At 39.3% G+C, this 27,677-nt stretch overlaps 1 protein-coding gene across 2 annotated transcripts in view; it reads left to right on the top strand.

The window, feature by feature from the left end:
- The first annotated feature begins 252 nt into the window (after positions 1 to 252).
- The window catches only part of TSC22D1 (TSC22 domain family member 1), a 90,581-nt gene continuing 63,156 nt past the window's right edge, over positions 253 to 27,677 (top strand). The window contains exons 1-2 of one of the 2 annotated variants that reach the window (XM_058043098.1): positions 253 to 697; positions 1,316 to 4,167. In XM_058043098.1, the coding sequence (XP_057899081.1) occupies positions 1,349 to 4,167 (2,819 nt within the window). In that variant the 5' untranslated portion in view covers positions 253 to 697; positions 1,316 to 1,348. Of the gene's footprint in view, positions 698 to 1,306; positions 4,168 to 27,677 lie in introns of those variants that run through there. The other variant, XM_058043092.1, reaches the window with a different exon arrangement.

The following is a 27,677-nucleotide window of genomic DNA, read 5'->3' as shown; positions in this document are numbered from 1 at the left end:
GCCTCGCCCCCTCCTCAGCCAGGACACCCCCACCCGCCCGCGGCGGGCTCGGCGCCGCTCGGCCATTTCCGCCACGCGAGCCGAGCCCTATTTCCGCCGGCCCCGGCCAGACGGGCTTTATGTCTGCCGGCGGGCCGCGCGTGCGCGGCGACCGCCGCCATCTTACGTTGTCTCTCGCCCGCCCTCCCCTTTGGCGAGCTCTCCCCTCCTCCCCCCCGCGGCGCCTCCTCCAGCGCTCCGTGAGGAGACGGGGCAGGCACGGGGAGGGAGAGACCCGCGGCGGCGGGGAAGCCGGGAGTAGACCCTGAGGGAAGAAAGGACGGGGCGGACGCACACGCGGGAGGAGGAGGAGGAGGACGGATTCCAGGCGCGGTTCTGCGGAGGACGAGCGGGTGCCGCCTGTTATAAAGGGGGAGGAGGCGGCGGAGGGGGAAGGAAGAGCGTGCGGAGCGGAGCCTCCTCCAGAGACAGCCAGACACAGGGAGGAGAGAGAGGCTGCCTGGCTGGCTCCCCCTTCCTCCCTCCCTCTCTCTCTCTCCTTTTCATGGACTCTTTTGTCGGGTTGCTGCTGCTGCTTTTCTTCCGTCCTTATTCCGTCTCTCTGATACCCAAAATGATTCAGCTCCATGGCTGCCACTGACGGGGATGTCCCTGCCCGGCTCAGCCTGCCGCTGCCGCCCTGCTCTGCGCCAGTCCTGTACGTATCCGCGCCTTCCTCCTCCTCCTACTACTAAGAGCGGTGATGGCGAGGGGCGCCGGCCGCCTCGCCGGGCTGCCCTGCGGGCCCGCCGGCTACCCTCGCTCCGCCGAGGCGGGGAGGGAGGGCGGTGCTGCCGGCTGCCGGCGAGCCGCGGCGGCCGGCGGAGCCTCCGCGGGGAGGAGGAAGGGGCTCGCCCCCGGGTCGGCCGGCTGGCTGCCCTCCCGGGTGAGGCGTAGTCGGGGGGCTGGGGAAGGGGGGGGCGGCCGAGCAGGGAGGTGGTGGTAGAAATCAAAGGGAGGCGGGGGGAGGGTGGTAGGGAGAAAGAAAGTGAATGGCGGAGGATTGAAAGTGTCACATTCAGAGGCGGCGGAGGACCGGTGCTCGCCCCCTCCCTGTCTCGGAGGGGAGGAGGAGGGGAGGGGAGAGGGGTGGTGGTGAGCGGCGGTGCCGAGCCGCCTCAGCCCGTGCGCTGCGGGAGTCGGGGGGTTGTGCGTGCTGGTGTCTGCCCTGCCCTGAGCACACAGCTAACTGTGTGTGTGTGTGTATGTGTGTCTGTCTGTCTCTTTCCATACCGGGGGATTGCACTCTTAAAATACACTCGATACAATGCACCAGCCTGACTCAGCCGCAGACATTAGTGCTAGGAAGATGGCGCACCCGGCGATGTTTCCTAGAAGGGGCAGCAGCAGTAGCAGCGGCAGCAGCTGCGTTACTGCTCCCACTGCACCAGGTACCGGCGTTGGGAGCGCTGCCCTCTCCGCCGAGGATTATCAGCCGCCTTTGCTGGTCCAGCCGCCGCCTCCATCTCCTGCAGCAGCTTCAACAGCGGGTCCACAGCCGACACCCCCTCATCCACAAAGCTTGAACCTCCTCTCGCAGTCTCAGCTCCAGCCACAGCCCCTTGCACAGACTGGAGCTCAAATGAAAAAGAAAAGTGGCTTTCAAATTACCAGTGTCACCCCTGCTCAAATATCAGCTAGTATGAGCTCTAATAACAGCATAGCCGAGGATACAGAGAGCTATGATGACCTGGATGAGTCTCACACTGAAGACCTGTCATCTTCAGAAATCTTGGATGTGTCTTTATCCAGAGCCACTGATATGGGAGAACCTGAGAGGAGTTCTTCTGAAGAGACTCTAAATAACTTCCAAGAGGCAGAGACTCCTGGGGCTGTTTCTCCTAACCAGCCTCACCTTCCTCAGCAGCATGCTCCTCTGCCTCATCACCCACAGCAGAGTGTTGTGATCAATGGAAGTGTTCATCCCCATCACGTTCATCATCACCACCATCTTCACCACCACCATCATGGACACCATCATCCATCCCATCCTGGGGTGGGTAGTGCCCCAGTTTCTGGAGGACCACCGCCCAGTCCATCGTTTAGAAAACTATCAACAACTGGAAGCTCTGACAATGTTATATCAACTGCACCAGTTTCTGCTGCATCATCCACTGGTTCCCCGGCATCTGCCGTGTCTAATATCCGCACTACAAGTAGTCCTGGCAATTTAGGTATAAGTTCTGCTGCTGGAACTAGTACCTTAAGTAATATTGGTGCTGGTAGTTCTAGTGTGGCAAGCAATGTGCTTGGTACTATAAATTTAAGCAACATCATGAGTACTGGTAATGTAAATGCTTTGTCTGGAACTAGCAGCAATGCTAATGTGAATATCTTGAGTGGTGTTGGCAATGGTACGAGTGCTTCCTCTAGTGTCATTAACAATGTTACTAATCCAACTGCAGGAATGGCAGTGGGATCAAGCCAGCAGCAGCCTGCATCTGGCACGTCAAGGTTTAGGGTTGTAAAATTAGATTCTAGTTCTGAACCTTTCAAAAAAGGTAGATGGACTTGCACTGAATTCTATGATAAAGAAAACACTGTTGCAGTTTCGGAGGGAGTAGCAGTAAACAAAGCAGTAGAGACGATAAAACAAAACCCGCTTGAAGTGACTTCTGAAAGGGAGAGCACCAGTGGGAGTTCTGTTAGCAGCAATGTAAGCACACTGAGTCACTATACAGAAAGTGTGGGAAGTGGAGAAATGGGAGCACCTACTGTGGTACAGCAGCAAGCATTTCAAGGTGTGGGTCCGCAGCAGATGGATTTTAGCAGTGCTGCTCCTCCAGCAATTCCAGCATCTAGTATACCACAGAGTGTTTCTCAATCACAGCTTGCACAAGTCCAGCTGCATTCTCAAGAAGTAAACTATCCACAGCAGAAGCCAGGGGTCCCACCTCCTGCACAGGCCAGTCTAACCACTGTGACTGGGGTTCAGCCAGCCCCAGTTAATATACTAGGAGTATCCCCATCTCTGGGCCACCAGCAACCTGCCCTTCAGAGTATGGCTCCACAGCAGCTGCCGTATTCGCAGCCGGCGCAGCCCGTGCAGACTTTGCCAGTGGTGCAGCAGCAGTTGCAGTACGGACAGCAGCAGCAGCAGCCAGTTCCTACGCAGATGGCCGCGGGTCACGTTAAGGCGGTGAACCAAAACTCTGTCACGGGGGCTATGCCAGACTACATTCAACATCAGCAGATCCTTCAGACTCCAGCCCCTGCCATGCAGCCAAGTTCTACAGGAGTAGGAGCTGGGCAACCGGTTCCTGTTGCCCAGGCACAGGGCATGCAGCCTTCAGTGCAAGCACATCCAGCTGCTGCCCCGGCTCAGCCTGTTGCACATGCTCCAGCAGCAATACCAGGTGTAGCTGCCAGTGGTCAAATGCTAAATGTTGGCCAGCAAGGAAGTGTAGCTGCTGTGGTGCAACCACCATCTGCTGCAAACCAAATTCCACCTCCAGTTATGCCATCAACGGCTGCTCCTCCATCTTCCCAGGTAGTGCAGCCTGTGCAGACAGGAATAATGCAGCAAGGATTACAGGCCAGTGCCACAGGCCTTCCTCAACAAATGGTCATTGCTCAGCAAAACACCTTGTTACCTGTACAGCCACAGGCACAAGGAGTGGAATCTGTAGTCCAAGGGATGACTGGCCAGCAGCTGCCTGCGGTAAGCCCTATACCTTCTGCTAGTACTGTTCCTGCACCAAGTCAAGCTGGTTCAGCTGTGCCTCCTGGCATACCTTCTGCTTCCGTAGGTTTGGGACAGCCACAGAATATAGCACAGGCTTCGGCTGTGCAGAATGGCAGCTTGGCTCAGAGCGTTAGTCAGCCTCCCTTGATATCAACAAGTATAGGTATGCCAGTGGCACAGAGTGTGCCACAGCAGATGCCATTAAGCTCTACCCAGTTCCCTGCACAATCACTAGCTCAGTCCATTGTAAGCCAAATGGAAGACGGCAGGCGCCCTACAGAACCTTCCTTGGCGGGTTTACCTCAAGCTGCCGGCGTCGAGAGCGGTGGTGGAGCATCGGCCGCTTCAGATGGCGCCAGCAGCAACGTGCCGTCCTCGGCCTCCCTCTTCCCGCTGAAGGTGCTGCCCTTGACAACGCCTCTTGTAGATGGTGAGGATGAGAGGTAAGGCTGCCTGTAACTTTATTAAAAGATGGGCTCTCTGATAGTTTGATTTGCGCTAACTTGCAGGTCTTGTTACAGCCATTCTGTGAATTGAAGCAGTGTGATGTTTCTGTCTAATTAAAATACTATTTCTCAGGTCTCAGCACATGCAGATATTGTATTAAAGAACTTGTTTTCCACTTGAGGGGGTGGGTTGTATTGATTATGCTTTGAAACTACTGTGTGGGTAAATTGTGTTTAACAGTCTGTTCAGTGTGTATATTCCCACTGAAGACAAGAATACTGTAGAGTGTGGATATACTAGTGGTGATTGCAGTTTAGATTATTTATTGTATGGAAATAATTAATATTTATTCTTAGGTATATTTTTTTTCACAAGCCTGGACTTCATCCTGCTTTAGTTTGTCTTTTTAAAATATTGACTTTACTAAGGTTGAACCAGTTGCGATTCTGTGGTGTATTCCAAACCTCTTTGACAGCCAAGAGATGCTTTAGGCAAATGAGTATGGTGGGATAAGGGATGTTCAGCAACATTGTTGTGGCTCTTTGAATTGAACCTGGGTACTTTTGGTCTTGATGGTGTTGCTTCAAAGCGTTAATGCATGGTGAGATCTGCTCAGGCCTGCCAAAGGGTGCTGAACCTTTGCATCTGCTGCACCAATTCTGTGCAGTTGGAGTAAGAAAACTGCATTTTTTTTCCCATTTTCACCAGTTCAAACTAAATGTATTCTCCTTTTCAAGTAAATGACCAGTCTTAATAGTATGTGCATGTGAACATTCTCCTTTCTTTGACATTGTGTGCAGAGAAGTTGAGACCATTGTGTGTGCAGGCTGAATTGATTGAAACATCAATTTAAAGTGTCATGGTTTGATATTAATTATGTGTGGAGAGTCCTCCATGTGTTGAGGACCTCTTGTGATATGGGTTTCTGAGTGGCCAGGAAAACTGGTGCTTCTTCCAAAGAACTTCTTGTCTAAGAAGCGACATTAATGAAGAAGTAACTTTTAAGATAAATAACCCTCCTTGGGAATGTGGAGCAGGACAGAAAACACTAGAAAAACTGAGACTAGGGTGAGGAGACAAATAAGGCACTAAACACAAAGTGGGAAAAATGCTGTAGCAATGGGAGGTGAAGCACTTTTTAAATACCTTCTTGGTGCCATAACTTTAAATCAGGAGTAATACCAGTGGCCAGACTATATTAATTTTATTTTTTTAAAATAAAATGGGTTGCTGGGAGAGGCTGGATTCTTTTCTTAATATTGAAAATCCTAACTCTATCAGCAGTCTCTGATTATGTTGATCATAAGGTGTTGACGGCCGTAGTGGCTTTCATCACATCTTTCTGAGATGCCAGAGAACTGTAATGAGTAGCAGCTTGTCTTCCAGGAGTGCTAGAAGACAAGTTCCAACACTGTTGCATTCTGATTATGTTTTTTTAGTCAATAAGTACATGAAGGTGATAGAAGACAGATTGGGGTGTTAAAGCCAACAGTGTCACCATTATGCTGTTAGCAGTTTTTCAGAAATATTTTTTGGTTTTCTTTCATTTGAATTTTGTAAACTGAGACCCTAATCCTTCTATTCATGAATCCCACTGGCGTTTGGTGGTGTTGTTTGTTTTTGTTGTAGTGTGGTTGTTGTTTTTGGGTTTTGTTTTCTTTTATCAACCAAAAAATCCCCCTAAGCCTTCAGGGGATCCTAGCCAAGTAGAAAAATCATAAGCCTAAACATAGGGTTTTGGAGAATGACATCTAGAATATGTCTGTACCTTGATTTTAACAGCATATGTTAACAGTTTGACATGATTGGTAGTTTTTCCAGAATGTTTAAATCCCTCAGGATAACAATAGCCAGAAATACCTTCTTCCTCTGTTGTTTGGCCAGCCAAAGATCATATCCTTTCTTCTCCCATGCACGTTGCGTCTTTGTTCAATCTGTCATCTCCAGGTAGGCTACACTTTTGTTTTGCTGCAGTTGGAAAACCATTTATATTCTTTACACAAAGCAGGATATGACTCTATTAAATGGAGACCAAAAATAATTGGGTTTTTTTTTGCCCGCAGTAGTGGCCAGGTTACTTTTGTGTACAGTCAGACCGTTTGCAGCAGCACGTCTCCCTGTATTTGTATGTGACCTTAAAAACCCGGTGAGATTGCTTCTGTTTCCGCTTCCAGGGGATCTCAGGGCAGGGTCTTTCTGTTGTCATCCTCACTGGACTTTCAGGCTGAAGCTGAGAGTTTGTTACTCACTGAAGGCAGTGCAAGATACGTTGTTACTGCACACTTTTCTGGCCATGGGATCTCTCTAGTTCATTTTTTGCTGGTTTGTTAGGTTATCCCCTCTTTCACAGGAGGTAAAGGGTAGTGTATTGTGAAAGGACATAACCATTTCAGAAGCAGGTGTATTGTAATTATGTGTGTTTGAAATCCCCATGTCTCTCTCTCTTATCTGCACACACATATATCACTGAAGATTTCTATCAATACATCCCAAGTGATTCTAAACCTGGCAAAGGAAAAGGTAGGAGAAAAGTGAGTGGTGACATAATTGGGCCAGCGAAGAAGCTGTAAAATTCCATTTAGCGTGCCTCTGAAAACACATCTGACCCATGTAATACCTTGTGTAGATTAACTTCCAGCTTTCCTTAAAGCTGTATATAGCAGCCTTTAAGGCTGTGCCAGTATCTTTAACTCTGTTCAGTTTTTAGAATACCATTTGCAGCTCTTTCTATGCCTGTTATCAGGGCATGGCCTTTTAAATATAGACAGTGTGGAGTGTATCTGCTTTGAGAGCCGTAACCTTTACTTCCCCAGTATGAATGACTTTTATTTCAAGTCATAGTGAAGATTAGATATTAAAAATGAGCTGCTTGGCAGAATGCCATATGGAAAATTAATTTGCAAATGTTAATAAATAAAGAGGATGTGAATAATACTCCCTGTATTTTCTGTATTTAAAAAAAAAAATCAAACTGCTGAACAAAAAACCTCAACAAAATCACCAAACAGATTATATTTTTCTGACTAGTCTTTCTTAAACCTGTTGTGTGTGCTGTAGATGCTTGTGTATTGGTAGGTTCATCATCTCTTCATTTTTTGGTCTACAAAAATGCTGGCCAGTTTTTTGGTTGTTAAATACTTTTTTTTTTCCCCTTCTCCTTAGCTTGAGCCATGGTATGGACTCAGTGCATAGTTCTTAATTATTTTCTTGGATTTGGAGTGGTTACCTTGATTTATTCACTATAATTACCAAATCTTGCTAATTGTAGACATGGTCTTTTGAGTTTAGTATTTCATCTTTAGAACTGTAGAGAGGATTGCTTTTATTTTCCTGTGTTTGATATTTAAGTGTGGAAGAATACGTGTTTATATCACAGTGAATCTTTCTATGTATTTATACTTAGTGTTGCAAAATCAGTCTTACATCATTGTAGACAATGTTTTGCTGTACATGCTTGCAGCAAGATTTTCTATGGACTTACATTATTTTTAAGTTACCTGTAAAGTGAAGACTTCAAAAGTTAATGTATTTTACAGCATCCTGTGAAGGCTGCTATATGTGAATTTAAAAATAACTTAATCTGAAGTGTTGTTTGCCATTACTCAAAAGCAGATTTTGTGAATGAAGGATAAGAGAACTAGTAACTGCCTCCCTGTCCTTGACAACATTTCCTGCAGAATTGTTTGCATTCTTTAGGCTGGTGCAAGTTGTGTTCACCTGTTTGTGCATGTCATCCAACGAAGCTGAAGAGAAAGGAGGAAAAGATGATCCAAACACAAAACAAGCACAGGGATTTAAAATATGTTTTATTATCTGACAATATCATTATTTTTTAAGAGAAAATTTTAATAAAAGATCCCTTTAGAAATGTTTTTTTGTGTAGGATGTGTCTTTTGGCTTGGTACTAAGTAGTTTTTAGAGGGGCTGGAAGATGAAAGCTGAACATGAGAATCAAGACTTGTGAGCAACTTTTGAGAGATCTCTAGCAGTAGTAACTAGTACTAGATTGTAAAGTGAAGTACATCAGGAAGCTGGATTAATGTTCATCATGTATACAGCCATGTAGTGAAAAGGTTTACAAGTGAGATTTTTACAGATGTAATTCAATACTTTTTGAAGATTTTAGCAAGCAGTAGTGAATGAAGTAAGTAAGGTAGAACTGGAAGGCTCAATTATATTTTTGCTGCAGTAACTATTTTGCATACTTACTTTGATTGTGTAAGTGGTTTTAGAGTTTATATGGGCTTTTTTGTTTGCTGGAAGTTTTGCTGCTCTATATTTGGTGAGAAAGGAAATCAATACTTTACAACAAAGGATTTCTGGTGGATTAGCATAGATTTATAGTGATTTTTTTTTTTTTTTTAGTTGCATTTTAGGGGCACTGGTGTTATTTTCTGTCTTGCAGATTTTAAACTTGACTCATAGTCTTGCCACCATTTTGAAAATCATGTAATTTAAGTTCTAGGAGATGAGCTGTTAAAAAAATCTGTTCATATGTTCAATTGAGCTTTCTGTGGAACTTGAAAAAATTATTAACCTCACTAATGTCAAGTGAAGTGAGTAGAAAGAGAGACCTTCGAGGAAGAAAATGTGTTTGCTGTTGTGTCATGCTGACAAGTCCAGTTTCTCACTTTGTCTGATGGAGTAAGAGACCTATTGTTGGTGGAATTGACTTTGTTAGTTCTGCTCTAAATAAAGAATAATGAGGAGTTTAGGGTGTGCACCTTGTATGTCTGCTGACCAGCTGTAGGTGGCAATACCTTTTTGATGGAGCTTTTCCTGGCGTCTTTTATGGATGCATTTTCTGCATGCCATGATACACTTTGGACTAAGGGTTGCTGCAGTGCTTGGTGTTACATTGCCTTTCAAGACAGGAAGAACCAACTGATACCAGGGGGTTATAAAAGCAATAATTTAGCACTTAAGGCAGATGCTGAGAAATTATCTCTTCAAGTGACTTCCAGAAACCATTCCTTAGCACTGCAGTTCTGGTTGCTCTTTGGAGCAGGGTATAAATATGAAACCATCTATGTATGTGTATGTGAAAATGAACAAACAAGATTTTGAAGTATTTAATTAAATAAACAATCTTTGTTACTGTCTCAAGGTTTGCATTCTTTACAGGCTAATCTGAAAATTGTAATTAAACCCACTGACAAATGGATTGGTAGTGAAGTGTTTCAGCCTTTACAAGTTACTGTGATGTAGATAATGGGGAACAGAGTAAAGACTGTATCAGTCCATAGTAAGCTAGCAAAGTTAGCAGAGTGTGAGGGGAAAATAATTAACAAACAAACACCACCATCCTCTCCAAAAAACCCTAACCCTAGCAACCCCCAATATGTTAATGTATCTTGCTTAGGCATAAATAAAAGGGCGTATGGTTAGCACACCTATGCTACAAAAAGACCTCCTATAACCTGTTCATCTTACAGATGGAAATAAAGTAAATAATCCTTTTCAGACCTGTTCTTAACAGCTTAGAAAGTACATCAAATTGTAAACAGCAATATTGCTAGTCTGGTCTTTTAAAGAGGAAACTGCACATGCCTGAATATCAGTGCAATTATAGGAAGTGATTCTTGGTATGACCTTTATGGGAATAATTTGTGATCTGGGTTTGCAGTGTGATGTAGGTGAAACATAAAAATGACTAGAAAAGAATAGTGTGTCTTTGTTCTCATTGATTTAATGCACTGGTTCTTTTTCTGTTCTTTTGATTTATTTATGAGACTAAAATGTACTGTGTGTAATACATATTATACTTTAACAAGTGACTGAAAACTTCTTAAAGTGAGCTTATACCTTTCATTTATGGATTTACGCCACCAAAAGCAGTGCTATTTAAGATGGACTATGGGTAAGATTATTCAGTAAATTATTTTTCATGGTAATGATTGCTGTAAATAAGAAACTAGTTTATTCTCAGCATGGTTGTACAGGAAACTATAGCCTAAAGCTAAGATGGAAAGAGTTCCTGAGTGACTGGAGATACAGCATTTTATTTATTTTAGACTGTTCTAAAGCATTCAGACTTAGGAATTGTGTGATGGAAGTGCAGCGTAATTATGGTATCAAATTGGAGCACCTGATCATCATTCTGGCTTTAATGTCTGGGAACACTTTAACTCCTTTTCTGCCTTTGGAATTTGCTAACAAAGATAGTAATTGTGCTACAGTCAGTGGTGTAGAAATCCTTATCAGCTCATTTTGTGCAAGCCTCCAAACACCTATTGTGCATTGTCAGTGTTGGAAGCAGGATTTGGTTTGTGGTTGCAGTTATATGCAGAAATCTCTGTCTTCCACTGAGGCTGAATTGACTTTCCCAAGAGAGGTATTTAGAGGTTATAAATGTTTGGCAGGCAGGGATTGTAATGATGCCATACAGGCAAGTGGAAGAGCCTGTGGTAGTTCAGGTGTTCTGACATTGTTGGTTACCTTATGGACTGAGTCACTTGTTAGTACCTACTAAATGAGGGCTTCTGATTTTGGTGTTGTGCAGAGATGAAGAATGGTATTCATTATGTTCAAACACATCCTTATGCTTTAATAATAGAACTTGTTCAATTTTATGAAATTTTTTCATACTTGCAAAAGTAAGATCTTTAATGTGTTTTGGTAAAACAGAAAAGTCACAGTGAAATTTTTCACTGTTTTCTTTGAGCAAACAGTTACTTTGATTATGCTTCCTTTAAATTATTTTGGTATTGTTGTGTACCAAAAATGACTCCTGTGTTTTTTCTTCTCTTCTCCACTGGGTTTTGTTAGATGATTGTCCCTCATGTTTAATGGTTTATTTTGCTGTTTTGAGGTGTTGGTGAGGCTTCCTATATTGATGACATCCGACACTCAGGATGTAAATTTAAGAATTGTAGGCATTCAGGTTTGTAGTTCTTGTTCCAATTTCTGTTTCTTCTTGCAGTGCAAGGTTAGTGATGGTCCAGAACAGTAAAAGTAACTTTGCTTCTTTCAACAGAGTGTGGCTACCAAAGCAAACTACTCTTTATAAGTAGCCTTCCTTACTGGGTACAGAATTTTGAAAATGTGCTAGAAGAACAGAGTAAGAAGTAAAATAGTTGGGGATTTTGTTTATCATTATAGCTTGGGAATTTAACACAGTTCTGGAGCTTACTGAAGTCCTTAAAGAGCAACAAATACACCTACCACTGATGCTAATTTTTTTTTCCTCAAGGAAATTCTCAGAAAATAGCTTTGTAGTTGTTTTAGTTAAATTTAAGGGGTATCTTGTTCATCTGTTTATATACTTCTGAATAATCAATTTTTTGAGTTCTGTAGCTGAGAAGTACCATTTTATAAATTGCTAAAACAGGCAGCAGAGGATCTTCTCTAAGTTTAGATTTAGAGATGAACTTGCTGCTAGGTGAATGGGACCATAGTCTGTTAAAAAAGACAGGCAGTACTTCTAGTAAAGTATAGATTTGATAGCAACTAGAAGTTGGTTGTAGAGTGTTTTATAACCTTCTGCTTAAGTTGGTTAAATGGCTTGGCCAGGCATATTGTTTGAGCTTCTGTGTGATTGTTTGAGCTTCTGTATGGTTTTGGTATTTTTCTAGCCTTCTTTTTTATGTCTTGTCTTTTCTTTCTTCTTTTTTTTTTTTTTTTTTTTGTCTTGTTTTGGTTTTGTTTGGTTTTTTTGTTTGTGTGTGTTTGGTTGTTTGAATTAGCATGGATATCAGCAGGAAGTTTTCAGGACTCTGATTTCCCGGTGTGTTACTGAGTTTTGAACTTCTCCAGCAGCTGTTTAAGCAACAGTGTCAAAGTACTGTGCTAAATACTAGGGATAGTACTGAAAGCTGCTGAAAATGTGGATACACATTCAACAATAGTTTTAGCATCTTAATGTATTTAATAATAGGGTTCTTTTTTACCTCAGTACTGCAGTGTAGCTCGTAATGATGAGTTACACAGGTAATGTAATTTCAGCATGCGGTGCTGTTACTGTGTGGTTGTGTCTTTATCCTCACTGTTACACTTGGTTCATTCCCCCTGTAAGATCACAAGACGTGGATCAAATGTAAGCTACACCATCTTTTTTGCAGATGTTGTTAGCCTTTTATTTGTAATGCATTGTCTTGTGGGTCCTAGTTATTGATAACTGAGTTATCAATATGTTGATTGTCTTTGGTTCTTACATATCTAGTTAGTAGTCCTTTTAGTTACATAAAGTGTTAAATTCTGAGTTTGGTATCCATTAAGTGTTGCTTATGCTGGTTTATAAATGGTGTTTTCCTCCAAATCCTTGTAAACAAATAAAAGTTATAGAAATAGCTCTCAATGTTTCTCCAGTAACTTTGAAGTCTGTGCAATGTAGAGAGATGAAATCCCTCATTTCCCTCAAGATGAGAGAAAACTTAAATGCCTCTTAAACTTCCTCTGACCTTCATTTCACCCAATTCCATCACAGTCATGGATAGATAAAAAAGAGAGATGATGACTGGCAGTTGACTTTTATATATAAGAAACTGTAGAAATCAAAAATGTTAGAATGTAACCATACTAAGTTGGTTTCTATAATATTTAGTGCTCTTATAGCTATAAAGAAAGACAGTGATTAAAAATTAACCCAGTAATTCATGTATGATTGCTTTTATGTCTGTTGTGACTGCAATTTTGAAATACTTCTCTTTTTGAAGAAAAGCAAGCAAAAATTTCTCAGACAGAATCTGAATAATGAGTGACTTGTTTGGCATATATTGCCACTGAGCTGGGATAAGCAAAGGGGAAAAAAAGGCTTCTGTAGATTTCCTGGAAGATTATTTTAAGCTTCATAATTTTACTGGATGTATGTGTGTTGAAATATCATAATGTGTTTTTGTACCATATGAAAGATTCCATATTTTTCTGAGGAAGTCTGTCTGTGGACTATAAACAGTGTTTTAATTTGTACTTCCAGATTGAGCCTGACAGAAGTGGAATGCTTTTCTTTCCCTTTAGGATTTTGTGAGGGTTCATGCTGTAATGCCTGCCATATAGAAAGGAATGTAAGGGGAAGGAGAGCAGCTTAGGCTGTTTCATGATTATTGTGTGTGTGTGTCAACTTGTGCATGGTATTAATTGTAATTTTCTCTTGATGTCATTTTCAGTAGAGGATTCTCAGACTATAAGCATCTCTGAAATCTGTCAAAAAGGATTTTATAGTAATAATTAGTTTATATTTAGCATTATGGTTTATGTTCTAAGCTGTTCAGTGAAGAATCTTGATCTGACCTTAATTTGAGATGTCTCCTGAACATCTTGGTTAATTTGCTTTTGAAATCCTTCAGTCTGAAATTGTTCACGTTCCTTACCTGTATTTACGCATATGAGAGTATATAAAACTTTTTTTAATAAAACAACCTGAAACCAACCTACTGGTGAAAGAATGAGCAATTGCTGCTTTTACAGTCTCATTTCTTGCAGTCTTACAAAATAAGACCAAGTGAAAATAAAATAAAAGGAACCATGAATTAATGACTACGTACTTTAAGTACTTGTTAAATAATTTACTGTAGCACCCAAATGAATTCCAGGTATAAATGTACCTCTTTAATCTGCTGAATGAGGTTATTATGTTAAGAATGGATCAGCATATTGCACTGCCAAGTGTTTCTGTAGTTGGCCTAATATCCCAAATTGGGTGAAATGTCGAATTGCTCATAAATGTTCAGGGATTGGTGTAGGATGTGTGTCTACCTCTGTGTTTTTTTTCTTTCCAAGTGTCTGAGATTCCTTCCAGTTCTGTAATTGCTTGTGAAAAAGAGGAGTTGCTGAGCCTCTATTTGATTGGAGAGAGAGGAGGGAGGGGAGAAGGTGTGAAAGAAATGCTCATGATGCTGGTTTTGGTTTTCTTCTTTATTTCTGGTGGGGAAAGGGATTTTAGTTTTTGAAATATTGTCAGGCATGCAGTGTGTCAGTCAAGTATATGCAGTTGTTGGCAATACAGCCTCTTCCTATTTATGGGATAGTAGCAAAAATGCCTTGTTGTGAGTTGGTGCCCTGCTTTGCTGCCTGCTTTATAACAAAGAGCAGAAAAGATAATGGTGAAGGACTTGGTGTCTGATGTCCATACAACTTCTGAAGCGATTTTAAGACAGAGATGCTTTAAAGCAGGCAACATCCTAAATGTTTTTAGTGGTTTATGGAAAAACAGAGCAGCAAAGCAGGATTAGTAATCTCTGTGTTCTTGTGGAGTTGTAGCCTCCTAATAATGAAGTGCATCATCTCAGGAATAGCACTGCACTGACAGTCGCTGGAGCTGCTGTTTTGCCATGAAGGCTCAGTCAGCCTCTTCAGGAGGTCTCACCGAGTGCCCTTGGGGTGTGTAGGTCTGTAGTGCTGCTCAAGTGTTGGATGTGGGGAAGAAACTGAGCAGTCTTGTTATTTCACTGGGATTTAACATGGAAATGGAAGATAATGATTTGCATTAAGATACCTCAGCTTCTAGAGCACTGTGATCTGTGGAAGGGGAGAAAGAAATGTTAGCATGTTATAGCAGACAGGTGTAGTTATCTTCACTTCCTGCATTTGACCATCAGAATCCAATGTAGAATCTTTATTATGTAGGTTTACTGTCAAAATTCTTAAAATATTTAGAACAGTTTTTTTAAATTCCTGTGAAATTATTGACTAAAAATATTTTCTCTGAAAAAGTTCTCCTGAGAATTTTGTAAAGGACATTGAACTTGTATGAGGTGTTCATACATATTTTCAAATAGAGGCTTGTCTTAATACTTAGAGTATTTAAGCAAGCCATGTAATCCTCCCTCTTAATACTTTTTATCTGGGGAGATGTTTAAGGAAAGCTGTCCAGGGTTTTAATTTTTAAAATTTTATTTTAAAATTTCCTCCTATAAAAAATAAAATATTTCCTCCTATTCCAACCTCTGAACATGATAGACTAAATCATTCTTAATGTTTCAGAACCATGTACATTTTATAACTATTTAAAATGTTCTAATTCTTTTTATATTCCAAGAACAACAATAAAGAACAAAAATGCACCCAAACTCTGGGATATCTTTTTATGAAATAATGAAGCTTACATAATATGTTAGCCAGAAGATAAGTCAGATCAATATAAGAGCCATGCAGTACCGAAATCCCAGACATCCATCCTGCTAGTTTGGCTTTAAAATCTTATGATTTTGTGGATTTACAGCTACTCTTTAAAAATACATTCTTGAAGTTGCTGTCAGGTTGCTCTGGATTACATCTGTAGCCTTTGTGAATGCAGACAAATCTTCTCATGCTTTTGTTACTGTAATCACTAGAATCATACATATTGTATTAATCAAATGATATTGCCATGTAGCCATGCTCAACTTGGCATAGGCAGATTGGCAGTGTGAGGTCTGTGCTCACAATAGGTCAAGTCTAAGTTTTGGTTGTCTGTAGCCGAAGGGAATATGTGTGATGTGTAGAATTTATGTAAATTAAATGCCAGAAGTTCCTAAACAATGCATTTTCTACTAAAAACTTCAGTTTTCTTGGATACCATTCTTAAAAATGTAATTATAATATGATAAATAATATTAAGTGAAACATATTTTCTTTAGTATTTTATATACTAAATTATATACTCTAACCCAAGGTATGCTTTAAAATGATGTTATTAAAATGGTTTCTTCTATTGCAGAATTGTTCAAGCATATGGGTAACCCTTTATTTAAATTTTTTTTTCCTCATCTGTTTCATGTTTTTCACCACTGATTTATGTTGTCTGCTTCTGATGAAGAGGCAAAATTTAGAAACGAAGCCATTTCAGAAATCATGAGATTGCTGGAAAGATTTGCATTTTATTTCAGAAATAAGAGTTAAAAGTAGCTATCATTGGTAGTCTCATCTTCCTAATGTGACCACAAGAAAAATGTACCAAAAATAATTGCTGAGAAAAGTAGGCTTTTTTCTTCATGAAAGAAGATCCAACCATGTCTGAATACTATTTAATTATAGTGTCTGTCAGTGAATGGACTAGTTTCTTTGAGATTGTTCTTAAGTCGTGAACGAGGGTTGTTTTTAATCTCAAACTGGTAAGAAATGGTTTGAAATACTCTGTTTGAAGAGATGTGCAATTTTTTCTGGTGAAGCATGCAATTTTTTCTCTAAGTATTGATGTGGGGGATTTTATGAAGATGGCCCAGATAGGAAACATGAAAATTAGAACTTTTTGCTTCTGGCTGTTTTGAAACTTAAAACTGAATAGAAAGTGTTTGAAACATGGTGATAAACACCTGAAATGTCAGTGTGGCTGCTGTTGACTTGGCAGAGTGATTTTCTTGAAGGATGATCAAGTTAATTCACCTAACTGAGCAACTGATGATAACACTAATAGAAAAGAGAGATGCTGAAGAGAAGGCTCAATATATAAGGCTCTTCACCTCACCCTGTGAGGTGAAGAACTTGGAAATCCTGGATTGAGGTTTGCCTTTGGACCACTTTGGTTTTGAGTTCCAAACTTTTACCTACTAGAAACTTTTGAGTCTAGAAATCTATTTCTGTCCTATTATACCTTCAGTACAATTTCTTGGGAGGGGGTAGAAGGGTTATTTTCTTAATGGTTCATGGTTGGAGACCCATTGCCATAGGGAGAAGTGGCTAGTGGAGAAGCATTTGGTCGGCTGAAGTGGGTTTTGTGGAGTCTGGCTGGTATGACTGAGTGTTGTGGGGATGCCATATGTCCTTGAAAGTGACTGTTTTAATCAATACTTAGCTGTTGAGGCCAAGACCATCCAGATTTATATGCAATAGAAGCAATTGTTTGATGTTAATTGTAGGTTTCCTAGGCTAGTATGTTTTATGTGTGTACAAATTGCATTTCAAGGTTTTGTAGTGTGTTTTCTTTGCTTGGCATGAACTGTTTGTATTTTAGCTTCATTATATTGCTCTGCTTATATGCTGAAGGACAGGCTTCAGAACTTTGTTCTGCTTCTTTCCTAATAATGTTGGCAAGATGCAACACTTGTCAAGCTCAGTTACGCTGCATGAACTAATGCATCCCATTTCTAAGTCTGGAATAATGTCTTAGAGTTCTTTTGCTTCAGGTTTGTGTCCTGTGCTTTTTCCATTTGTCCACTTTGGTTCAGCATCTGCTGTTTGCTTGAGGACTCCTGATGAATGTTAAACACTTGGGTTCAGGAAAGTGAGGCTTCTGTTGGTGAGTCTGAAGAGTGGAAGCAATAAAAGGGAGTAAAGAAAAGAATGGTATGAATGATTTAACTAAAGTTGGTGTGCTGCTAATTCCTCATCAGATTGTGAGAAGACCTCCATTTGTATTATTTTCCCTTCTTTGTATTCTCAGAAAGTCATTCTTAGTGAACCAGAAGGCTTTTGTGTTGTCCTTGTAGGTTTGCTTGCTCCAAACATTTGGTGTCTATAGGAAGTGGAGCCAATGTTAGGGTCACTGGCTTTCCTTTTCTCTTACGTCACTGATATGTTCTCCAAGTACAATGGAGAATTGTACCCTGGTCATTTTTGCCTTTCTGAGGATTTTTCACTCTCACCCACTATTACTATGGTGAATTAATATGTTGAAGAGTTCAAATCTCTTACTAAATGTGCCAGAAGGGTCATTTGGTTTTGGTGTGGACAGGTGAAAAGCACAGAATGTCCATCTTATAAATGAAGATGGTACTTCAACTTGGTTCTTTGAAAACAAAAAGCTGCTGTTGCTGAGGCCTACAACGTCTCAAAATTGAGTTGTGGTGTTGTATTTTTCTTAAATGACAAAAGATAATCTGTTGTCATTTAAGAAAAATTAGATTAGGAGGGATTAGAAGGAATTCAAAATGAAACAACCAAGTAATACCTAAACCAAGAAGTAAATCTCTAAAGCTGAATGGTAAACCTACTTCAGACTTCTGATTGAGACATTGACTCATAAGGAGCCTTAAAGCTATGACAGCATAGTCACTTTCTTGTGCTTTAAATTGTAAATGAGGGCTAGCTTAGATCATGAGCTAGACTGGATGTGCCCTCAAACAATTTGGGAACAAGAGACCATGGGTAGAATTTCCTGGGCTAATATTAAGAAAGATTTTGTCATTTTGTCTGTGGAGCCCATTGGCCGAAGATCCTGTGGAGACCTACAAGAAAAAAACGTTTAGAGGTTGTTGCACCTTTGAAGTAGGGGAAAGGGTAACAACTGCTCTATCCTGTCAAAGCAGAAATTAAGATGCTGTGTAAGTAGAAGCAAGATATTTGTGGTGTCATTAAGAACAAAACCACTTATTCACAATTATTTTTTGGGAAGCTGTTCTTATGCTTGAAAAATGTAACGGTCAGCACAGCAATGGCTCAAAATAGCGTTTTGGATGTTACAGCACTGGCATTAGAGCCTCGTTGGCAAACATCCAAGAGGTCTGTAAAAGAAGAAAATGCCTTAAATGTGAAAGTTTCAAAAGCTTCTGCTTAAATTTAATTTAAATTTTCATTTATATTTAAATTTAAATTTTCTAATAGTATCCAATTATGTACCTATTTAGTCAAATATTTGAGAGTGAGCTTAAAATCCTGTGAAAACACACTAGAATTCTTATTTGCAGCGCAAAATAATTGTATTGATTATAGGAATGCATGTAGGTAGGTAGCTGCAAAGAATTACTCAAACTTTTTGTGTACAGAATCAAGTGGTCACTGTACCAGTGAGATGAAAAGAAATAATTTCAGTAGCTGTATTTTTCTGTTCTCCCTGCTTGTGTATTTTTCAAATTCTTAGTTCCATTGTCAGGTTACAGTGTAGGCCTTTCTAGGTCAGTTCTTCTTTCTAAACATACAAGTAGGTTTAGTGGTTACCTGATGCAACTGAGGTGTGTTTGTCCTTTTGCAGGACACTGCTGGTGCCAGAGGGAGGGGTGGCCTTTAGCAGCCTCCTTCTGCTTTTCCCTACTCTTGGTAGTTACATCCTGCCTCGGGGTAGGAAAGATGCCTCCTGTTGTAAAAGCCCTCTTAGAGTGTCTATGGATAACTCCTAGCTGTTGCTAATGAATGAATAGGCAAATGGTGAGCATTTAATATTACCAGGTTCTCAATTTTACTGCTGTGTAAAGCAGGACTTGGAATAAAGGGTGGTAAATGCTTCCTGTGCTTCCATGTGTAATTGTATTGGCTAAATGCTGTTACCAAAGTTGCTGTGAAGTGTCTTCACAGTAAAAAAAAAAAAAAAAACAAACCAAAAACCAACCAACCAACCAAAAAAAAACTCCGAAAAAACCCAGAAAAATAAAGGGAAAATGGATGTTTTAGGTTGATTAATATCTTTGTGGTCATGTTTGCAACCAGGAGACTAGGAGTTACTTTTTTAAATTAGTTACCAAGTCTCTGACATCTGGCATTAGTTTTAAAAATATGCCCTCATCACAGTGCTCCTTTTTCAAATGTTTAAAGTAATTATCATAGAGGAGGAATTTGACTTTATGCTGCTAATAAATGCTGGAGCACATTTTCCAGGACTCCAGAGTTGCTGGCATATCTGATTCTCTGCAGATCAGGAAGCACGTCAGAGATCACTAAACCCTAAAGGAGACAAGTAATCTACTTAGGCATTTGGGGGTTTTTCTGACTTTATTTATAACTTCCAGTTTGAAATACATTGAAAATACCTTTCGTTTCATTGTGCTGTATTCTTGTTTTAATCCATCCAACAGCAGAGAAGGATATTTGTATCTTGTCCAGTGTGTGGAAACAAGTGTGCTTAGACAAGACCTGAATATGATCCCCCAAAGGGTACCATTGTGGGAAGGACTTGGGTCAAAACCTGGGTTAAAGACAAGGCCCAGGTACTAGATCTGCCATTTCTCTCTGGCTAAGTATTAGTATTGTGTTTGATCTACAGCACCTGTTCCAGACCCCCACTTCAGAGGCTGGAGGAGTCTGCAAACTTTTCAGGGGTTATACTGAGGGTGTTTGGAGAGGATGTTTGATTAGGTTTTAAAGTGGAGTGTGTTGTGGCTTATAGAGAAATAATGCATAATGTTGCAAGTCAGCACTAAAAAGAATAAGAAATGCAGGAAGCCTGTTGATCTTGTTTTCCATATAAAACGTTTGGCAAAACTTAAGCTTTTTTTGTAAAAACTAATTGCAGTTATGAAAGTCAATAAATAACCCTATTTGCTGTATAGAAATACAGAAATTGTGGCAGCAAGCAATATTTGAAGTAACATTTTCTTTACAGTATTTACTGTATAGAAAATGTTACTTCAGATATTGTTTGCTGCCACATGAGGTAGCATTGGAAAGAATTACTCTGAAAATACAAAATTCAAAACCCAGTGTAGTATACTCCAAGGCTTTGCATGGCGTACAACTAATGTATGAGGCCAGTTAGCAAATGTGGTTTTGCTTAGTGTTAGTCTTGGCATGAATTTCTATTCTTCATCCATTTTTTCTGTCTATAACCTATTTTATGTAGTAAGTTGATCTATAGTATCTTTCCATAGCATTAGAGAAACATCTTGAATATGAAATTATAATATGCTAAATTACTTGTGCCTAAAATAAGGATTAGCCAAGTGTTCTATTTATACTTCAACTATTATTCAGGAAATTTTTCTTCCTCATGCTGGGTAGTCATTTGCATCATATTATTGTCTGGGTGATATTGTAATATGCTGTTTGCTGAGAACACTGAGGTGATGGATTACTTTTTCAGTAGGCTTTGAATATCTTAAAGTTCTCTGAAAATAGGTGCAGAATTACGAAAGTGGAATAAAATACACATAAAGCAATAACAACTAAAATTCTTACTGTGTTAGTCCTTGCCATGTGCCACATCTTGCTCATGTCTACTGGAAGAGGCACAGAAACATGAGCATTTTACATTCTTGGAAGAAAAACTGCTGAAGATTAAGGAAGGTGGTGCAATTACGTGTATAAGATACTTGTGTAGCTTTTCTCTTAAGAAAATGTACCTGATCCTCTCTAATATAGCTTTGTTGATTTGCTCTGTAAAGCATCCTAGGAGAAAGGGGTCTGAGAAAGATGGGACTTTATTGATCTCTGATTTTTGGGCTTGTTTTGTATCATGAAAGGGACAGCAATTTGTATATATGGCTGAGCAGTAAATGGCCTCTGAAGATCAGGAGTAGAAGCTTGACTGCAGGGGAAGACTCTGCTGATGAAGGTGGTAAAGTACCCAACATACAGGATAAAGAAGGGGTGCTGATAATAAAGACTAAAAGAGTATGTTCTTTAGTAAGAAATCTTCTTGTAGGGAATGTTTATAAACACTGTGGGTGAGAAGGGGCAGGTAGGAAGATAAAGCCAAGGCTGTAAGTATAACCTCTTCCTCCAGATACTGCTCTCTAACAGCAGGTGCTATTTTAGCCCATTATTTTAAGCCACTGTACTGAGTATCTTTAGGTATATGTAATTAGACTGGCTAGCATATTTCAGAAACATGTTCCATATTGTCATTGACTAGAGCATTGTGCTCAACTTACAAGTGTTAATCTTGTCTTCTTGTCTTCCATATTTATGGTACTGTACGAGATTTAAGATGTGCCTGTAAGAAGTGTCTGTGTACGTGCTGCTTCCTGGATGCAAGCAGATATGCTTGTGATGAACAGCTCAACAGCATAAGAAACTGAACTCCTCTGAACTAGCCATGTGATTCTGTAGAACAGTGGCAATTGGGTTGGATAAGTTTATAAATCTAATTAGTCTAATAACTTGGTGCCAGAAATTTTAATAGGTGCCTTTTGCAAAACCTTCTATTATGCAATCAGTTTGGATTTCAGCGTAAGTGTTTGAAGTATGCAACGTTGGTTAATAGGCTTTGGAGATGGATGGAATTTTATTTTTGCTGGATGAGGACTTTAAGCTAAGGTGCTCTTGATATTCTTCTTTTAATTTATTTAAAACCAAGAATTGTATTGACTCTGTTTTGCCTTTGAAAAGAATTTTCATTGCTATTTGTGCTTTGGAAACTTTCATGCTCTTGTAATTAGGGGTTTGAGACTAATGGAAGAAAGCTATGAAAGGGATTGCTGAGTTTCTAGTATTGCCAAGTTTGGATAGTTAGGTTTGGTTAATTGATGTGGATTAAATAGATTTAAAAACTGTGTACCAAGATGGTACTGAAGTTCTTCTAGCTAAAAAAAAAAGAAATGTAAGTAGAGTAAGGCTGAACACAGAAGAAAAAATAAGCCAGAACAGCTCAGTGCATAATTTATGCTATGTAAATTGCTTTGAAATTAGTGACCCCTGATATCATTGCCCTTAAAAAATGCAAAAGGAAATAGAAAAGCTTGCATGTTATGTACATCTTGACTGTAAAGCTTATTACTCATTCTAGTATGTCTTACTTGAAAAAAAAGATAAACTGTTAAAATCCAGAAGCTTAAGGAGTTATCAGATGGAGTAGAATAGATGTAGAAATTCAGTGACTGTGTTTATCAATAAATGCACTATTTGTTGGAATATGAGATGGAAAAGCAAGTACTTTTACATTATTTGAAATTCATATGGAATATGTGACCAGTTGTAAGCGCTGTGGGACCTTTGTGTATTTGTGTAATGCCGATTTTCTGTTCTGGTTTGGATGATCCCTCATGTAATTTAAGGTTTTCACATGTTGAACAAGTGAACCTTACATTGTATTTCAGCATCAAAACAAACTGTTAATTTTTTTTTTTTGGTCTTTTAAAGGTTAATGTAATTGGTTCAGATGATTAGCTATGTAATGAAAAGCATACTTAGTAATAAATAAAATCCCATTAAACCTCAGGCTTAATGCATGGAAGTCCAGCTGAAGGGAGATGAACAAATACTTTCCTTAACTTTTTAATTGATACTTAATAATTCTTGCAGTACTAGATAGATCTAGGAAAAGCATTCCTAAGATATTTGTATGTGAGTAGTTATTTCTGTGCTGTATCTAGGCAGAATGAATTTCAAAGCCTTTGACAAATGCCTATTATTTCTAGATATTTGGAGCCCATTTTTCCCCCGAGGAAGAGTGATGTATCTAGGGAAGAATTTTCTATTGGAATTTACTCATAGCCGCCTAAAAATTGAATATTTGTATTATAAATGCTTATCAATGTTTTCGGGTTTTTGTCAGAATGGCTCTCTAAGGAACATCAGCAAGACAGTGGGAAATGTGAATTGCCATGGTTTTGATACAGAGTTGATTATAATAGTTCTTTGAACTTCATCTATCTCTTGTAACAATGAAACTCAAAAATAGGAATCTAGATACATTCCTTGAAGATTTTAATTTCTCATAACTTTGACATTTGAGTAGTTTTTGAAGTTATTTATGTATTTAATATAACTTCAGTTGAAAACATGTATGTACTTCAAGAGATTTTATTGAAGTCACTGAGATTGCACATGTTGTGTTATATCTCTCCTAGTGTGTTTGCACTATAGTGTGTTCTTTATCATTAATGTGGCCATTAGTTTATGAAAGCTAGAAGAGATGTCTTAGCTTAAAAAAAGTCTTTGGTGCTTAAAACTGTATTTTATAATACTTAATAAAGAAGTGTAATATGGAATGCCCATGACAATTTCAGTCGTTGGTCCAGTTTAAATAAATCACTATTTTTAATGGGTCCCAAGTAACTGTCAGTGTTTACTTGAAAACTAGGGAAGAGCAGTTTTGTCTCTTTAATTCTTCTTATGGATTTAATATAACTCAACACTTAAATGCCACAATAACAAACTAACTCAATCAACCAAAAAAGTCCCTCCTGCTTGTATTCAGGTTCCAGGTATGTTACTTGCTTTCTTGCTCTTTTGGTTTATTTTGTAGTCTTGCCACGTACTCTTTTCAAACCTGTGTGTTCCAAAGCATCCCGATGAAAATCTCTTGAAGTCAATCAAAATAGTGTCCCTGAACATTACTTGCTGTCTTTGCACTTTTTGGAACTTGCTCTTTGAAGCTTCTCTGTCTGTTCACACTTTGTTTTTTCATGTCTTTTGGTGTTTCCTAGGTCTTGCAGATAGATAGAAAAAAATTCACACATTTCCTGTAGCTGTCTCTTTGCTCTTCGGTTTCAAAACAAGTAGTTATAAATAAAAAATGCAGTTATTGGACTGTATCAGTTGGAAAATAATTTAACAGCTTCACTAAATGTTTACACTCTTGAAATTAAGACTTTAAGATGGCAAGCTTTTTATTTGATACCCTAATTCTGCTGTAGAGAAGTCTTTAGTAACAAATCAGTTATAGACAGTTCCTGACAGTGCAGGCATGGTATATGGCCTGGAAGAAATTGCTGACAAATAGAGAAAGGCTTCCCCTAAATTGGGAAATATCAAATTGTGACACATGTGTAAACAAAAAAGTTTACCAATTTGATAATCAGGTGTCAAAATGAGATGTTAAATATAGTTGCCTCGTGGGCTGTGGCACATTGTGCATCACTGAATGTTTGATAATTCCTGTAAAGAAAAAGCCTGTTTTCCCAATAAGTAGAACACAGGACTCTAAAATGAAGCTTCTCTTTCTTATAAAGGGAAGTACCATTGTTACTCACTCTAAAAAATCAGGCAGGAAGAGAGGAAGGTAGTCTGTTAGTTGCTAGCCCCATTTGTTTCTGCATCTCAAAAGTTGGGCCACTGTGGTGTATTCTTTTGTAGCTTCTTACTGCCTTCTGCTAGCTGGCCCTGCCATGAGCAGTGGTGTTTGGACTCAGTGGTCTCCAGAGATCCCTTCCAGCCTCACCTAGTTGGTGGTCCTGTGAGAAATTCAGTACAGTTGCATAAATTTATATTTTAAACTCTGTTTCTTACAAAGCAAGGTGATGAGATACTTGTTTGGTAATTCTATTTTTTGTTGCCTTTTTTTGAGAAATGAACGTAGAAATTGGGACCAGTAATTGTAAAACGAGAACTGAAGGTGGTGCTTCACTAAAACAATGTTCTTCCTCAATCACAGAACTGAAGCCAGAAACTGAGTATTTTAGGATGATGTATGGACTGCAAGCCAGAGTTTTATTAATCCTCTTAAGCTTGCATTTAATTGTTGGTTCTCTAGAACACCTTTGACTTGCTCATGATGCACACCTGTATTTTATTTAGATTTTTTTTCACCAGGAATGTTATTCATGAAACTTTATATAGATACTGCTGTAAATTCCAATGGCTGCCTTGTTTCAAAGAGATTCCTTCCTATGGTCCCTTTACTTTTCTCTGCGTGCTGTCTGTACCTTTGCCTTTCTCCCCAACCTGTTGGTTTGTTCTATTGAAAGGCTTCAGATGGGATGTTTTGGGAAGATGAAAGATGATGTGATGAATTCACTGTAGTATTTTTCCTCTTAAGCCCATGGTTGTGGCACTGTTTATTATTGTATTATTATCACATTATTATTATGATATTAATATTATTAATATTAATTCAAATACATTGTACAACTGTAAGTTTAACTTAAAAATTGTGAGTTTTAGGAAGTGATAAAATTTGTGTTTTATATAACACAAATCATAAAAATAAGTATTTGCCGTCAGTATATAACACTCTGTGTGATGATGGTGAACATACTTTTAAAATGAATTTAATTTACTACAGTGTAGTTTGAGAGAGAGAACATCCAACTTTATTTAAAGTTTCTGGAAGGACCATGAAAAACCTTACTGTTCCTTCTGCAGTCTATAACTAGTGCTTGCCTGTTTTACCTTTTGTTTGGTTATAGCCATATCATGTCCCCTTTTCTGGCTCCTACAGTCTTGGAATCTACAGTGCTATTGGCAAAGCTGCTATGAGCTCAAACTGTTGGAACTGAAGGATTTTAAATTTTGTTATGCATATTTTTGGGGAGATACCTAAGGAATGACTGTCTTGGTGTTGTTCCCATGTTTGAATTCCTTTTCACTGGTGTTGGTAGAAGGGAACAGAAACTTGAAGTAAAGAATTGCAGAGTTTGACAGAGTATAGCAGAGAATTTGCTGCTTTCTATCAGCAGTTCCACTTTTTGTGGTGCACTGTTAACCCATTGCTTTGGCAGCAGCCTGCAAGCTTCTGGACAGCTGACAACCTGTGCAAGTGCAATAGTCCTTCCAGAGGAAGCAGCAGCTGGATAGGCAGGATTGGCACACAAGGGGAGAGACATCTATTGTACTTGTTGTGTGCATCTCCAATTCTCAAGGGTTCACTATGCCTAGTACTTCAGACTTACTGTTTCTGGATATTCTAGAACTGGAAAGTTTCTGTTCATCACTTTCTCATTTTGTGTCTTCTGATCTGGTAGAGAATGTGGTATAAGCGCATGATGGGAGTGAAAATGACATGCTCAGACTATCATTAGACCAGTAATTCAGAACTCGTTAGGTCTTCATGTGGGTTTACTTTGGCCAGTGAGCAGACCAGAGTGAGTGTGTTGGAGCCAAGGAAATGGAATATGCTTTTGAACCATTGTTCAGGTTTATTCCAACTCTTCTTCCTCCTCTTTGCTGAATTGCTGAATTGTTAAATGGCTTTGGTAGGTAACTTGAGGGAAAACAAAGGTGGAGGAATTGGGAACTGCATGTATGTCCCCTGTTGTGAGCCTGTTGATTACCTGTTCGTGAACTTCTGTGAAACTTTTTCAAAAAGCTTGGATGTTGAATATTAAAATAAACAGGAGAGGGAGATATCTGGAAGTCTGTCTTCCCTTAGCCAGGTCCTGTGTTTTGGGGACCAATAATTTCATCATGACAGTGGTAGTTTTACAAATGATGAATGTGTTTTCCCATGGTGTGTTTTTAAGATAGATTTGCGTTAGGGCTGACAAACTGCTAGTGTTGCAAATGTCATCCTGAATGTGTCTTGGTGAAAAGGAAAGCAAGTCTGAGGATCAGGTCAGCATGAGAAACAAAACAATGATTCTAACTTCCTAATTGAGTTAAATTACGTGACAAATCAGACTTCAGAATGTTTTCTGAGGTTGTAGGCTGTCTGAAAATTGTAGGAAGGCACAGCATAGGAACTGGGGAAGGCTCAGCAAAACTGCTTAAAAGATTCTGTTGCCTTCCTGCTACAGTCTTAGATTGAGAATTCCCAAATTCTTTTCAATTAGCCTTTTAGGTGAGTGTTTTTTAATGTTGAACTCTTTCTGGGAGGGTATGGCAGTAGCTTTCATAAATGTTTCATAAGTGTGGTTTTGCTTCTTTGGAAATACTTTGAACTTTGGTTTGTGTAGGTGAAACAAAAGTATGGTCACGTGTATTGTACTTTTGACTTAACTATTGCATTCCTTTTTTTTTTTTACTGGTTTGTTTTTCTAATAAAACTGCTTGAGTTATGGTTAATTCTCAATTTCATGCTGTCTCTTGGATGATACTTATTCTAGCACAGAATAGTCTCATCTAATATTTTTCTAAAATGCACTTGTACTAGTGGTCTCAAAAGAAGAATGCTCCTGAAATTGGGACAAGGATTCTTCACTCAAAGCCATTTGCAATTGGAGAAGACATTCAAAACATTTGTTCCTGATTTGGTTAGTGCAGGAAGAGATTTCTAAAATGTTGGGTACATAAAAACTGGGAACTTAATGTTCTTCTCTCCCAATATGAGCAATTAAAACAAGTG

This window comes from Melospiza georgiana, chromosome 2 (assembly GCF_028018845.1).
Source record: "Melospiza georgiana isolate bMelGeo1 chromosome 2, bMelGeo1.pri, whole genome shotgun sequence".
Taxonomy (NCBI): domain Eukaryota; kingdom Metazoa; phylum Chordata; class Aves; order Passeriformes; family Passerellidae; genus Melospiza; species Melospiza georgiana.
The sequence above is the reverse complement of the archived record's forward strand: the minus strand, read 5'-3'. Positions and strand labels throughout refer to the sequence as shown.